The 15987-nt window shown below is 46.3% G+C and overlaps 1 protein-coding gene across 7 annotated transcripts in view; it reads right to left on the bottom strand.

The window, feature by feature from the left end:
- Positions 1–757: 757 nt before the first annotated feature.
- The window catches only part of INVS (inversin), a 126191-nt gene continuing 110961 nt past the window's right edge, over positions 758–15987 (bottom strand). For 3 of the 7 annotated variants that reach the window (XM_081512303.1, XM_081512320.1, XM_081512311.1), the window contains 4 exons: positions 13649–14366; positions 5718–5947; positions 4907–4978; positions 758–1916 (listed from right to left, as the gene is read on the bottom strand). In XM_081512303.1, the coding sequence (XP_081368429.1) occupies positions 1741–1916; positions 4907–4978; positions 5718–5947; positions 13649–14366 (1196 nt within the window). In that variant the 3' untranslated portion in view covers positions 758–1740. Of the gene's footprint in view, positions 1917–4906; positions 4979–5711; positions 5948–13648; positions 14367–15987 lie in introns of all 7 variants that reach the window. The other 4 variants (XM_081512327.1, XM_081512329.1, XM_081512335.1 and 1 more) reach the window with 4 other exon arrangements.

Below are 15987 nucleotides of genomic sequence, written 5' to 3'. Positions count from 1 at the left end.
TCAGTCAGTCAGTTCAGTCACTCAGTCGTGTCCGACTCTTTGTGACCCCATGAATTGCAGCACGCCAGGCCTCCCTGTCCATCACCAACTCGCGGAACTTACTCAAGCTCATGTCCATTGAGTCGGTGATGCCATCCAACCATCTCATCCTTTGTCGTCCCCTTCTCCTCCCACCTTCAATCTTTCCCAGCATCAGGGTCTTTTCCAATGAGTCAACTCTTTGCATGCGGTGGCCAAAGTAAAAAGTATTGGAGTTTCAGCTTCAACATCAGTCCTTCCAGTGAATACCCAGGGCTGATCTCCTTTAGGATGGACTGGTTGGATCTCCTTGCAGTCCATGGGACTCTCAAGAGTCTTCTCCAACACCACAGTTCATAGCTAAGTATATATAAAATACAGAGCAATAATATGGTACCTTCTGTTATAGTCTTCAGAAACCAGCTGAATCTTTGTGGCTTCATCTAGGCAGACTTCATTCTCTGTGTTTTCAGTCCCAGTTCATTCAGACAGCAACAGACTAGTTTTTGGTTTGGTTTGATTTGGGAGTGGTTGCTTCTCACTATGGAGTTGTGTTGTTTACAGAGGATTTCTAGCAGGATTTCAAGACAGTACTCCCATTGTTGTGAATGTTCCTATACCTAAGTGGTATTTGGTCTGAGCTGCAAAACTCTTAAAAAATGATTTCTCTACTAGTGATTATAATTTTTCTTATAATCATTTTCACAATAATGATAGCCAACTGTAAAAAAAAAAAAAATCCAAGAGTTTAACACTTTATTGTTTCTGATCTCTTACTGTCAGGACAGGGGTGGCAGTAATCTTAAAACAGAAGCAGTCCTAGAAATACTTGTGAGCTAATATGTCATTGTTTCTGCCTGTCCACATTCCTAGTAGCTTTGCCCTTAAAAGATATGAAGAAGCCCATAATCACTGATTTTATTTAAACCAGATGTTCTTCAAGAGCTGGAACGCATAGTTCGCACAGTGCCAGAGGAATGGCAATTTGACACGACGGCTCACCTCTGCAGGTCAGGCAGAAAATAGAAGTAGGTTAAGGCCCGAACTGGCACCCTGTGTGTGAATGACCTGGTCTGTAGGCCTGCTGACTGAGGCCTTGGTGCTGAGGTGCAGCCGCTGGTGCTCAGCAGAAGGAACGCCGTTCAGAGACGACACGGCAGCAACCTGTGGCCTTCAGAGGTTGACACGGACACTGTAAAATGTAAGCCATCAACAGTATACCTAGTACAGTCTTACAATTTCTAAAAGCAAACACTGGGTCATGACTCTGGTCTAAAAATTAAAACATGATATTAGAGTAACAGGATGTGTCTGTAATGAAGTCCATTGCATTTGATTGCAGAAAAGTAGTGAGCTGAAGGCAGTTGCTGTGGGCCAGGGTCCTCCCCATCTCATTTAGGTTCTTCAGACTGAAGTCAACAAAGCCAGGCTTGGACCAGCTGGCAGGAGAAATCCCAACCCAGCAGCATCTTCAGTGCTCCCTTTTCTTGGTTCTACGTAGATTCATTGTTACTATAAAGTCTTCTTTTCCAGCCCTACTGAGGTGGAGGCAGACGGGCAGTTCTGCACAGGTATGGAGTACCCTGGTCCTTTCAGTGCAGGTGAAGAATTTACAAAACAGTGCTATGTGAGAGCAGAAGGAAAACACATTTCCTTTCAGTTGTTACCACATTTTCAGGCTAATAAGGCTTTGGGATAGTAAAGTTGCCTAAAGTGTAAAAGCTAATCCGAGAACTTGAAGTCTGCACTAGCTATTCGAGCCCTCTGGGCACAGCCTTCCTCCTCAGGCAGTCGAAGCTTTAGTTTGTTTCTTGATGGGTTAGCTGATTGCAGGTTGTAAGAAAAATTCTGTGATCTTCCACTGTTCTCAAGAAGGTGAATACACTGCAAGTTGCTCACTGTTAAATAACAGATAGATACTCAAATTATTAATGCCGAAGGGCAGAGTTCATTGGTGAGGAGGAAAAGGGGTTTAGGTTTGGACTATCCATGGGGCCCTAATAAGGTGCTGGCTGGTTTATGGTACAGAGACAGGATGACATCAGCCCCTCCTTTTCCATCCTCTCAAAGATATCTGACATCTTTTTAAGGAAGAACCTTGACTGTGAGGGGGCAGGTGCCTGAGGAGCTAGGACTGGAACGTAGGTCTTCAGTTTGCTTGGAATAACCACTATGATGCTGCTTTCTTTGCATCTCCTCTTAACATGACACATATATACCTGTTTTCTTCTAACCTGCCCTGTGCCACACACTTGGCTACAGTCCATTCTAGAAAACAGGTTCCTTTGAAAACAATTCATGTGTCAGAATAATATGCATATCAAACTTCAAGTGGATTTTTTTTTTTGCCACTTTATTTTTTTAATTGAAGGATAACTGCTTTACAGGATTTTGTGGCTTTCTGTCGTACATCAAAAAGAATCAGCCATAGGTCTTTTTATGACTTTAAACTCAGAGTTACAGGATGCTACAGTTGGACAACTCGTGGTGCGCTCAATCCTCTCACTTAACAAATGAGGATGCTGAGGCCCCAAGGAGTTAAGAGACCCTGCGGAGGCTGTATTGCTGAGTGTTGCTCCTAACTTGCTGTGAAGCAAAGAAGCAAGCATGAAAGGTGAGTAGTTGTTTTAAAAAGTTACAAAGATAATAGTTCTCTTCTGTTTTTATTACTGTTAATAAAGCTGAAGTGAACTGTTCTGGAACTCTGATGTTTTCTGGCTGCTTTGCTGTATATCAAGTCATCTTCTTATCTGCATACCCCTCTATAGGTGGGCAGGGATATTCTGCATTCATACTGGGGGTACCATTTTTACTAAGCCTTGGTTATTCCATTCATTGGAATGGGATTTTTTTAGAGGAAGTTTTTATTTTAATGAGATGGGCCCCCAAATTTGGGACATTTCTCTCGCTCGCTCACTCTCTCTATATATGTTCTCTGATCCATTACTATGCTGCTGCTCTGTGTGGGTGTAGGTGGTTTGCAGGTGGGTGGGAAGACTAGGGAGAATGCAATTGTTTGTTTCCTGGATGCATGTAAAGAAACAGTCCAAGGAGTTTGTTTCTTTGCTTTATCCAGCTAACTTTCTATTCCTTTTAAGAGAGAAAAGCACTACTAACATCTCTCCCTGAGTTGAAGGTTAGGAGCCACAATCTTAACTCAGATCTGAGCACCTACAATGTGTCCAACAATGCACTAGAGCTAAGTAAACAGTGAACAAAAGCCAGACATCCTTAACTCGATGGAATTCTCAAAGCAGAAAAAATTAAAAAATTTTTAAACTTTTTGGCTGTGCCTCAAGGAATGTGGGATCTTAGATCCCTGACCTGGGAATGGAACCCACGCCCCCTGCAATGGAAGTGCAGACTGCCAGGGAAGTCCCTCAAAGCAAAAATTTCTACTCAGGGTAAAGACTAAAACAAATGGCCTGTCTTCCTTGGTTCAGTTGGCCATCTGTGATGCCATGTTGCAGAAACAAATATGTCTGTCCAAGTCATGCCCATTTCATGGAAGTTTATAGACATGTATTCTGAATAAAACATGGGCTGCAGCTAACTAGCTTGCTGCTCTGCCCATCAGCCTTATTCACAGGTTAATGATTAATGTGGGTAGGTAGGTGGGCCTCATAAAACCTTTGTCCCCCAAGGTTGGTTTCAGGAAAAGATTCTCTTCCGTCCTCATCCATTTTCAAGCCAGTGTAGAATAAAGCTGATAATTCATATAAAGTTCTAAGAAACTACTGGCTATTTATTTTGTTTATTCTGTCTTTAACTGTGATTCCTTTAACTTAAAACCTCTTATGCTGTTAAACACCTTCATTTTTAAAGATTTGATAGTCCTGGACTTTTCTCTTGAGAGAGTAAAATACCAAAATACCAAAAATGCTACATCTTAAAGTAATTTTGTCTAACAGTTGTTTTTGAAACTATTCTTCAGTTTACTCAAGATAACTAGAGGTGTGTGTTTTTTTCTTTCTTTTAAACCTAGAACTATGGGCCTGATTCCTTTGAGTTTCTAATTGCCCTGATCAGCCTGCCTATGTTAGATGAACTGCCCAACTCTTATTAAAGCTTTGGTAGTAATTACTGTCCCCCCATCTCCAGATTTTCCCCCATCAAAAACTAAATGAATGTTAAAGTTCATGCTGACAGTCATTGTTCACCTCCCCAGCTGCACCCTGTTCCTGCCGGATGACTGTGGATCAGGGACTGGGGGGAGTGTGTTGCCATAGCCACCTATGAGAAACACTAGACCTGGCATTAACTGCTGACAGCACTGAACTTATCACCCACATTTAATGCTGGCATGAATGGAGGGGCCCTGAGTAAGACACTTGTTTTGTGGCTAAAAAGAAAGTTCCCTGAACTGCTCCTGTGTCAGTGAAAGTGTGGACAGTTGAACCAGAGCTGGACCTGCTATTAGATACGAAATGTCCTCTTAAGGTGGCCCTAAAAGGCAAAAGCCAGAATTTGTAGTAAAGGGACTTTTTCCCATCTTTGAGGAGGAGATGGTGGATCTTAATGGGAAACCAAAACAGAACAAGAACTCCCAGGATATTACTTTGAAGAATGACAGTATTTGTATTTAGCCCTTCTGTATGTAAACAAGTATGGTAAAGTGATCAGTAATAGGTGCCATCTATTATTTCTACTGGAGGTAATGTTAATAGTTTTGGGTTATAAAAATAACTTGTCTCTTCTGAAGAAGAGATGTTTATTGTGATAATGCCATGAAAGGGGGATGAAAAACATGCAGTCCTGAAATCAACTGGCCACTGGAACCCCCTGGCAGTCTGCTCTAATGTCTCCACCTTTGGGGATGAAACAGAAAATGGAAGTGTTTCCCACATGGTCTCCCCTGTCTGCTTTGCCCATGTAGGGGCTGCCTTACCTGAGTTGAGACCCAGCACAGAGTGGGCTTTTGAAGATCTTGTGGGCTGACGTACTTTCCCTTCTTGAGAACCTGAAATCAACCAACAGTTATCTATTTTTGACCAATGACAGCTGTAGCCTGACCAAGTGCTGAATTTCTTACTTGAGGTGAAGGCTTGAGCTTGCAGGTCCACCAAGATAAATTAGGTATGATGTGGAGAACCACATAGGTCCAGGGTTAAGTCTGGAGATTTTGCTGCCAGGGCCACAGATCTGTTTGTGAAGGTGCCTTAACTTTTGTTCCCACCATTGAGGAGCAAGTCAGGCACTTTTCCAGAGCTGAAAGGGTTTCAGTATGCAGCAGTTTATTTGCCAAACAAGCATGTACTGTAGTGCTTGGATCTGGGGTGTTCCCACAGACAGTCAGCTCTGTGCTATCTAAGAGCAGAGAAGGTCAGCATGAGGCAGGCAGGGTCAGCCTGCACCTGGGATCCTCTAACTGGAGAATTTAAGGGGAAAACAGGCAGCAGTCTAGATAGCTTGCTGTGGTGAGGCTTCCGTCAGGAAGCCCAGCAGACGATCTCCTAGCAGTAAGGCTCTCTTGGTTGGGATCAGAATGCTTTGTGAAACCAATTCCAACCCAGAAACCAATTCCAACCCAGAGATGCTGCAAGGGAGGCATAAATATGATGAGAATTCTCTTGGTACCTGGCTGTTTAATGAAGTTCCTACCTAAATGGAGGTTTGCCCAATGTAATTAAATCCTGTTTCAAAATCTGAGGCGACACACTTCGGGGATGCGACCATAAAGTACACAGAAGGACAGTTACCGTAGATCTGTTTGAGCACCGAGTGCCTGGTGGGCTTGGTGCCTGAGCTGCCCTTGGGTGGACTCTTGGTGGTCTTGCTCACTGCCATGGTCTTTGGGGGTTTCAGTTCCAGTTCCTTCCTCCAAACCTGGAGGATCAAAGCCAGGCACTCTCGGTTCCATCTGTCCATATCTCTGGCTCCAAGCTGCTTCAAGTGCAGGAGGTGCGACAGGTGCTTCCTGAGCTGGTAGCTGGGGAGTCAGAGGAGGGCAGGGAATTTAAGGTCATAGTACTGAGAAAACCAGTGTCCCTTGACGTTCCTAGAAGCTATAGGAATAGTAGTTGCTGAACTCTTGTGAGATTCATTCAAACTCCCATTCCTAACTTCAGTGGCAGTATGTTGTATACTGAGTTCTGCCCCTGTCCATCAGTATTTCCTGAACGAGGAATCACTTAGATGGGTCCTTGCCAATGTGGGACAGGCCAATGTGTAAACAAATGAAGTATGAGAAGTACTATGTGAAAGCTAGGAGCTAGATGGCTGGTGTTTGTGCTGGGTTTTAAAGGATGAGTGAAAGCTTGCGAGGCAGGGAAGGGCATTCTGGGTAGCAGAATTGGCATATTAGAGATGTGGGCATTTGTGCATGAATTGGCATATTAGAGATGTGGGCATTTGTGCATGAATCTTTACTAGTGGAGTGAGATGTGTGCAAAGGATTACGTATTTGGTAAGGCAAGGAGGATTGGAGGCTGGGCCCCACTGTGGAAGGAACCGGCATTTGGTCAGGGCCTCCTGTATACCAGGCACCTCCCCTATGGTTAAGTCTGAAAGTAAACCTGTGAAGCAGACATTATGAAGCTGACAAAGGCTGAGTAGAGGGGAACATCACCAAGATGGTGACATAAGTCCATTTTGACTGCTCCCCATCACAAGAACAGCAGCTAATAGTTATTCATGGATAAGACACCAGTGAGAAAATCCTGGAACATGGGGACGAGGCTAAAGCACCCCCTGCTCTAGAGACCGAGATAAATTGAGAAGGGTAACCGTGTAAGCAGCTCCATGCTGACAGCATTGCTGGCACAGCACCACACGGAGAGGTCTGCCCTGAGCCTGCTATTCTTCCAGGGTGGACATCCAGCTCCCCCAGCATCATAGGTTGCTTCTTGGGAGCAACTCCAGTCTTACTCCATGGGGACTGCAGGGGACTCGGGAGCTTAACCACTGGGAATCCAGTGATGACAGAGAAAGAATGAGGGGCCTGTAACAGCCAGCATGGGGATCTTGGCAGAGCCTACCTGTAGAGTCCAAGTAGTAGTTCAAACCAGTAGCTCTGTTTGGACTCTGTAGAAACAAGATGGCAGCACAGTCTGACCAGGGAGCCCACTGGTGTTCAAGTTTCCCTGATCCAGTTTCTTACAAAAAACCTTGCTGGCCTTGGAGCCTAGTCTGACCCTGCCCTGGCAGGAGAGCTGAGTCATAGCCCAGCTAATGGCTGAGTGTAGTTTCTGGTCGCTTCCTGACCAGAAAGCCTGGCCAGACCACCTGGAAGCTGTGTAGCCCAGCAATGCTCAAGAATAGTGCAAAGCAGGCAGAGCTGATCACCCACAAAGCCAACAGCATTGTTCAGCCAGGGACCTTGGGAAGCAGGGCAGCTTGAATCAAGATCACAAAGAAGCCACCTTTGGAACCAGTTCCGCCACTCTGCCTGGGTAGGGAAAGTAATTCCAAGCCCCACCATGGCTGAATACAGCCTTCAGCCCATCCAACCACGGGACTCACCAGAGTACACTCAAGCCTTGAAACCCATCCCATAGTCCCTAGAGTAGCACTTGAAGAGAGGGCTGCCCGTGGCTTTCCCCCTCTACAGAATAAAACTAGCGGCCATGTCTGGCCAGGGAATTCAGTGCCGCTGCTGGGGCATCCTCCTATCCAACCAGAGCAGGAAGGTAAATCCTAGCTCTGCCTACTGCCAGTCTTGACTAAGTAAGCCTGACCAGAGAAGTCAGGCAACTTGCAGAGCCCAACCTACAGCCTCACTTGAGCAGGGAACCAAAGCAGCAGTCCTGTCCAATTGTTCTCGGTTGGCAATGGCAACACCCCCCGCCACACAATCTTAGAGCCTAGGCAGTGGCCTTGCCCCAAAAGAGAAAGCAAGTCCCACCTGCCCAAGTACATTATCAGCAGACACACCCAGAAACCCAAACTGAGCTCAGTGTTGAAGAACTATCTCTGCCAAAGCAAACTTGGGAGAGGAGACTGCTTATTCAAATGCATAGATGCCAACATAAGGAACCCAGGATACAACTGCCCCCTGCCAAAAAAAAAAAAGAAAAAGAAAAATCACAGGTAAATATGATACCAAAGGAAATAATGATATTTTAAGATACTTTATATAAGCTTCATGGTAATCACAGGGTTAAAGCCTATACTAATTATACCAAGGAACATGATAAAGAAGTCAACGCAGATTGATACCAGAAGGCATCAAAACACAAAAAAAGGCAGTAGGATAAGATGGAACAATGGATCAATAAAACAGAAGACAACAAAATGGCAACAGTATATCCTTACCTACTAATAATTGGGCTGAGGTGGCACTGGTGGTAAAGAACCCACCTGCCAATACAGGAGACGTGAGAGACGTGGGTTCGACCCCTGGGTTGGGAAAAGCCCCTGGTGGAGGGCATGGCAACCCACTTCCGTATTCTTGCCTGCAGTATCCCAGGAACAGAGGAGCCTGGTGGGCTACAGTCCATAGGGTAACACAGACTCGGACATGACTGAAGCAACTTAGCATACACGTACCAATAATTACTTTAAATGTAGAAAATTTAAAACAGAACTACCATATGATCCAGCAGTCCCACTTCTGAGTATATAACTGAAGGAGATGAAAGCAGTACATTGAAGAGATCCCTATATACATAGCAGCATTATTTTACAATAGCTAGGACATGGAAACAACGTAAGTGTCCACTGATGGATGAATGAATAAAGAAGTTGTTTTATATATATATATATATACATATACACACAATAGAATACTGTATATTATATATGTATTATCAGTTCAGTTGCTCATTCGTGTCCGACTCTGAGACCCCGTGGACTGCAGCTCGCCACGCTTCCCTCCCTCTCCATCGCCATCAAACTCACGTCCATCGCATCAGTGATGCAATCCAACCATCTCATCCTCTGTTGTCCCCTTCTCCCACCTTCAATCTTTCCCAGCATCAGGGTCTTTTCCAGTGAGTCAGTTCTTCGCATCAGGTGGCCAAAGTATAGGAGTTTCAGCTTCAGCATCAGTCCTTCTAATGAATATTCAGGACTGATTTTCTTTAGGATTGACTGGTTTGATCTCCTTGCGGTCCAAGGGACTCTCAAGAGTCTTTTCAAAACCACAGTTCAAAAGCATCAATTCTTCAGCACTCAGCTTTCTTTACAGTACAACTCTCACATCCATATATGACTACTGGAAAAACCATAGCTTTGACTAAACGGACCTTTGTTGGTAATGTCTCTGCTTTTTAATATGCTGCCTAGGTTGGTCATAGCGTTTCTCCCAATATATATATGTATTATATATATACACAATAGAATATTATTCAGTCATAAAATAAAAAGAAATGCTGCCATTTGCAGCAACATGGACGCACCCTGAAGACCTTATTTCAGATAAATATTGTATTATTTCACTTACATGTGCAATCTTCAAAAACAAAAAACAAATTCATAGAGAAATCAGATTTGTGGTCATCGGAGATTTGGGGAGGGGAATTGGATGAACGTGATCAAAAGGTACAAACTTCCAGTTATAAGACAAATAAGTACTGGGGATACAATGTACAATGTGATGACTATAGTTAACACTATAGTGAAAGTTTTTAAAGAGTAAATCCTAAGAGTTCTCATCATAAGGGAAAAAACCTTTTACCTATGTGAGATGATGGTGTTCACTAAACTTATGTGGTAATGGTTTTATAACATATGTAAACCAAGTCATTATGCTGTACACGTTAAACTTAACGCAGTGCCACATATCAATTATATCACAATAAAAATTGGAGGGAAAAGGCTAACAGAGCCAGGAGAAGCCAACATTCAAATCAGTGCTTGTCTAGTCCAGCAGCCAAACACTGCTAATGACTTGGTCTCTACTCTGTTCTTGGTGGGGATGCTCAGAGATTTCTAAGAACAGTGGCAAAGGTTAAGAGCTGAGTTTTACCAAGATCATTCTGCTGGAGGGTGGAGCCTGGGGTGGGAGAGAGGGGAGGGGTACCAGGATGATGGCCGTATTTACCTCTGGTGTTTTTCTTCCAGTGTTTATCCCATGTGCACTCCCAAAGCTGTTATTGAGCCCTTGGCTACTATGCTGCCTCCCAGGGAAGCTGCACCAGGGTTCATTAACCGCAGCTGATTAACTCCTCCTGGTGCACCCACAGGGAGCTGCATGCCCAGTCTTAAAATACACCAGATGGGACAGAACCTTCTTCCCAAGTGCTCGAAGCTCTGTGCAGTGCTTGGTGCAGCCCCTCCCTCCTGACCTAAAGGCTGATTTCAGTAGGACTACATAATTCTTCCTTTCTTTCCCCAGAGCATGACAAACCACGGCACCCCTTTACAAGAATGTACCTTGTTTCCAAAAAGCCAATTATAGAGAGAAGTAAGAGTTATGGGACAACATGGCTCCCCAGTTCAATTCTTCCATATCCCCTGCTTTGTGAGTGGAGGCTGGGCACCAAGGGGTTGGCTGAAGCTGTAACAAGTTGCCACCTCATTGACTCTGGTGTGGAGACCGAGTCTGTCTGATGGTCTCATGTTCTCAAGGAGAGTGTGAACTGGTTTGCTGAGAATCCAAACACACTCCAGCGGTCCCTTTTGGCCTGGGTGCAGGGCTTTTGTTATGGACCAGCCGCTCCTTGCTTATTTACTTCAGAATGCTGGAGAGGAGCTGATGGGAAGTGCCTTATAGAGCAACTCCTCTTTACCACAGCAACTTTCCAGCCCAGCCTAGCTTGTCCAGTATCCAGTTTCAACCTTTAAAATAGTCAAGTCTTGACTGGTAATAAAACTCACATTCTAAGACGAAGTTTCATTTTCTCTGGGCCCCAGGTTCAATCTGCTCACCCCGTCCGGCGTGTTTTCAGCTGGCCCACCTGCTTCCCTGGGCATATGTCCTAGGACGGTGACCTGAGTTTATGGGCGCTCATGTGCTAAGCCCTGCTCCCCACCCCTGCCGACACTTCGGACACCCCACGGCATCCTGGATGGCACTGAGGGCTCCTGGGCTTCAAACAGAAGACAGACATGGCTGTAACAGAATCAATAAAGGGGTTTTAACTGTCGCTTGTCATGGGACTTGCCACAGTGTGCGGCTTCCCAGAAGCCCTGTGGGAGCTGATGTCCCAGGACTCAGAAATGCACAGGGAGCAACCAGAGGGGCCTGTGTAAATGCCTCCCCAGGTGGGCGCAAAGACTGTGAGTCCACTGTTCTTGAGGAGAATGACTGAAGGCTCATTTGCTGCTGCGGACACTGGCTGACAGGATCTGTCAGCTGCTGACTCTTCAAAGGAGCCAGAGGACAGTCTGACGGGGAGGCCCTGCAGCTGGGGAGCAGCTGTGGGGCCCGACGTGGCAAGCCTCACAGGCTTGTTTGCATCCCAGGTTTCAGCTGAGATACTTAACAAGAAGTTCCTCTGGGATGGTAGCCAGTGCGCGTCCTGGCAGAACACCCAAGATGGGGGAGCAAGGACCCTCCCTATCTGTGGCTTCAGAGGCCACCAGTCTGAGTAGGAGGCCGGTACTGGCACATACCAGCTCTGTAAGCAGGGCTGGCTGATGAACCTCTCTGTGCTTATCGCCTCCACCATGGAATTGGGGGAAGAACAGTGTCCCTGGTATTCCTCACAGGGTTACTGTGAGGATTACATGAGTTAATACATGTACAACTACTTAACGGCAGTGTCTGGCAGGAGTGCCAGATGAATGCAACTACTGGTGTTAGTAACAGTGATAACAACAAACTGCATAACATCATAAAGACATGTTGATGCGGTGAGACCATCCAGGCAGCCTGTTCTCCTCCAGCCTGTTCTGAGGTGAACAGCGTGAGGTCGGCCTGTGCCTCCATTATTTTGACCACGGCACACACTACCTTCACAGAAAACCTAAGGGAAAGGTACCTGGACTTAAGTCAGACAGAACTTCGAGTGCTGCATCTGACCATTAGGACCAGCCTTGTTTCCTGAGAACATCTGCTTGTCTGAAAAACAGGGATATGAATCCCTGTCATGTCAGCTTGTGGCATGGTTGGGAGAGCTAAGGAGATGAGGCATGAGGCGACTGTAAACAGCCACGAGCCTAAGCAGATGTGAGGATGACCTACAGTGATGACTGTGCAGGCCCCAGGCAGGTCGCTGGGCTCTGGGTTAGGAGACTTCGGCACGAAGATCCCTGAGGCCTCTCCCTGGACCTCCTTAGACACTCAGCTCACTCTCTGCCAGCGTTAGGGTCTCTGGCACTTTTATCTCCCAACAAGGGCGTTGATACGTGGCACACCTGTGCTCGCACTGATCTGCTTGCTTTGTTCCCCCATCAAGCTTCCTCTCTCCCAAGATGGAGACCGCATGGCTCCCACCTTTCCATGACAGGTCTGGCCCTCCCCCTGGGTATGGTCATCACTGGAAGGCCTAATCTGGACTGGGGTCCTAGGAGGGCCTGCGGTGTGAAAGGGATTATGAGAGATGTGAAAACCTGAAGCAAAGGACTTCTGCAGTCGTCCCAGACTTACACTACACCCTGGTATATTCATCTCAGGACTTCAGGAAGCCCCCTCCACCACTCCCAGCACCCACTCCACATTCTGAGCTCACACAGGTTTCTATGATAAGTTTCAATCACTCAATGCACTGTATCTAATTCCTGAGTAGTAAAGAGGGAAAATTATCTTACATGTGCAGTGCTTTAGAACTTACAAAGCACACATTATCTCATTCCAGCAACCTGTCACATAAGCAGGACAGGTTGCAGCGATTGTTAAACACCACCTAACAGAGGAGGAAACCGAGGGTCAAGGAGGCCATTGCTCAAGGTCAGATAACATGTTAGAGCTTCACCTGAAACTCAGGCTTCCAGGATTTTCATTTACACCCCACTATCTTGGGTGCTTTCCTGTCTTTCTGGGTAAGAACACCTCCCAAATAGCTTAATATAAATTATTAAGATCTAAACATGTGTGAGAAGGCAATGGCACCCCACTCCAGTACTCTTGCCTGGAAAATCCCATGGACGGAGAGGCCTGGTAGGCGGCAGTCCATGGGGTCGCTGAGAGTCGGACATGACTGAGCAACTTCACTTTCACGCGTTGGAGAAGGAAATGGCAGCCCACTCCAGTGTTCTTGCCTGGAGAATCCCAGGGACGGAGGAGCCTGGTGGGCTTCCGTCTATGGGGTCGCACAGAGTCGGCTACGACTGAAGCGACTTAGCAGCAGCAGCAAACATGTGTGAATCTCATAGGTAGGCTCAGTAAAATTGGCCTTGTCAGGCCAGCACATGCAATTCACTAGAAAGTATCACAGAGGGCTTTCCTGATGGCTCCGTGGTAAAAAATCCACCTGACAATGCAGGAGACACAGGTTCAATCCCTGGTCTGGGAAGATCCCACATGCCTCAGAGCAACTGAGCCTGTGCGCCACCACTACTGAGTCTGTGCTCTAGAGCACAGGCTCTGCAACAAGAGAAGCCACCGCAGTGAGAAGCCTGCCCACCACAATTAAAGAGTAGCCTCCGCTCACCTCAACCAGAAAAAAGCCCATGCGGCTATGAAGACCCAAAGAAGCCATAAATAAATAAAACTGCATATATAAAGAAAGTGTCCCAGAGCAGAGGGAGTGTCACGTCAGGTGGAGGACAGCCAGAGCCAGAGCTACAGTGGCGCCTGCCTTCATACCTCCTCCAGACCCGCTGGATGACTGCCGCTGCCTTGTTCTTTCTGCGGAACAGCTCCTTCCTGCTTCTTTCTCTCTGGATGATCTGCAGCCGCAGCTCTACGGGGAGAAGGTCAATGTTCACAGTCTGCCCAGGGAGGGGACCAGGAGCCGGATCAGTCTCCTTGGGTAGCCGAGTGTCCTCAGACCGGGCCGATGTCCCCAGCTTCCTGACTCCTGATCTCAACACCTCTGTGCTTGGTGGCAAATCTGAGGAGGTCCCTCCTGCGAGCTTGTCCTGTGTCACTGTGTTCCTTGGCGTCCGGTGGTGGAGAGGACTCTGCCCAGCGTGGACTGCCTCCCCCTTGGCACTGCCAGGCCGGCTGGACCCGGCCGGGGAGCGCCTCCCTCCTCTGAGCTCCTGGCTGCGCCTCTTCGAGGAGGCACGTGTGGCCTTGGGTGCTGTGTCCTGCCGCCGGCTGGCCTTCCGGTGGCCATCCTGTTGTGGAAGGCTTGCAGCTGCCTGGCTGGGCTCCTCGCCTTCCACATTGGGCCCGGCCCCCTTGACGTGGGAGGGCTGCTTGGAGGAGCCTTTCCCCTTGTCACAGTGCTGCTCACCAGCTGTCTCACCTCTGGGCTTCTCGGCAGGGGAGACTCCCGGACACCTGTTCCCATTACTGCCTTCGCTGGGGCTGAAGTGGACACAGGCAGATCGGCCTTTAGAATGTTCTCCGGCTGTTTCTTGGGGAGACAAGGAAGAAGGGGAGGAACCATTATTGTCCAAAACTTGCAGGGTAGGGCAGTTCTGCTCACTTGTTCACCAAAAAAATATTCAGACTTTTCCTTTCGTGTCACCATGATAGTGATAGTATGATTAGGAAAAATTATTTAACTTCTTTTTCTAGTAATGGTAGGTTAGACAACCTGAAAGCCTTCCCCCCTATAGAAACCTAGAAATTCTGACTAAAATATAATAAACATTATTTTAAAAGCACCATAGTGCCTTCAAGAAAAATAAAAGAAATCCCTGCGGGCCAAAAACAAAGAGAAAACTGAGAACTCTAACAATAAGCTTGTGAGCGGATCCAGCAACTGTCAGGCAGGTGGTAGTGGTGAAGTGGGCAATGGCTGGTCTTATTAAATAATGGATTGTTTTAACATCCAGATAAGAACAGAAGACAAGCCTTGCAGGCAGAAAGTTAACTGGAAACAGGACATTGCATGAAGTCAGGACTCTTGAGGCAGTAAACACTTGGGAAATGATAATCCAGATAAAAATATCTTCCCAGCACTAGAAGATGATAAAGAAATTTGTCTCAGCCTAGGTTCCAGATAGGGTAAAGGGTCATCCATGAGAGTTTGAAACCAAAGTCGGTGCCACACATAGGTTTGGTATTCATTTATTCTCAACCCAGAGGAAAAAATAATATAAAAATTAGTCTCAGGATGGTGGTATTGCAGGGGGCCTCATAGAAGCAAACACAGTACTGCTTCAGGCCGCACAGAGGGGACCTCCTAAAAATAACTTTGCAATCCAAAATTACAAAATACACAAGGAAACAGCCTACTATGAGGGAAAGTTAACAGAGAAAAATAACAAGATTAGATCAACAAAAATGTCAACTAATAGAACAATGTGTACGTGCACATACATGTGCACAAAACATACTCATTAAACACACAAAAGAAGTACAAAATTGGAGAAAAAAATTTTAAATAACTAAATACAATTATCTAAAATGAAAATGTTAGTCTTGAGGTAATAAACAGTGAAGGAACTTCTGCTTCTATAATGGCAGAATTGACACATACTCACCAATAAGGACAATCAAAAAGCAAAAATATTACAACAACCTGTTTGCCAGGTGGCGCTAGTGGTAAAGAACCTGCCTGCCAATGCAAGAGACGTACGAGACATGGCTTCAATCCCTGGGTTGGGAAGATCTCCTGGAAAAGGAAATGGCAACCCACTCCAGTATTCTTGCCTGGAGAATCCCATGGACAGAGAAGCCTGGTGGGCCACAGTCCATGCAGTTGCAAAAAGTCAGATACACCTGCAGTTACTTAGCATGCATGCACCTGTCTGAGGCACTGAAGAGCTAACAAGGCAGAAACAACAAAACAAAACAAGGCCAAGATCCAAGAAAATCGGGTGACCAGGAGATGAACAAGGCATTTGGGGCTACATATCCCTAAGGAAATAAGATCCTTGAGGTTTGGAGGACAAAACTTGGGAGTCCAGATTCTGCCAAGGAGCATTGTTTTGGATTGGGCCCCTGGGTGGCTGTTCCAGGTAGAAAAGGTGAACTGGCAGTGGACTGACCCTTGTCGGTACTGAAAGCCCAACTCTGCATCATCTCAG

This window comes from Giraffa tippelskirchi, chromosome 1 (genome assembly GCF_054371585.1).
Source record: "Giraffa tippelskirchi isolate mGirTip1 chromosome 1, T2T-mGirTip1v1.2.pri, whole genome shotgun sequence".
Taxonomy (NCBI): Eukaryota; Metazoa; Chordata; class Mammalia; order Artiodactyla; family Giraffidae; genus Giraffa; species Giraffa tippelskirchi.
Note: the sequence above shows the minus strand (reverse complement) of the source record. Positions and strands in the feature narration are given on the sequence as shown.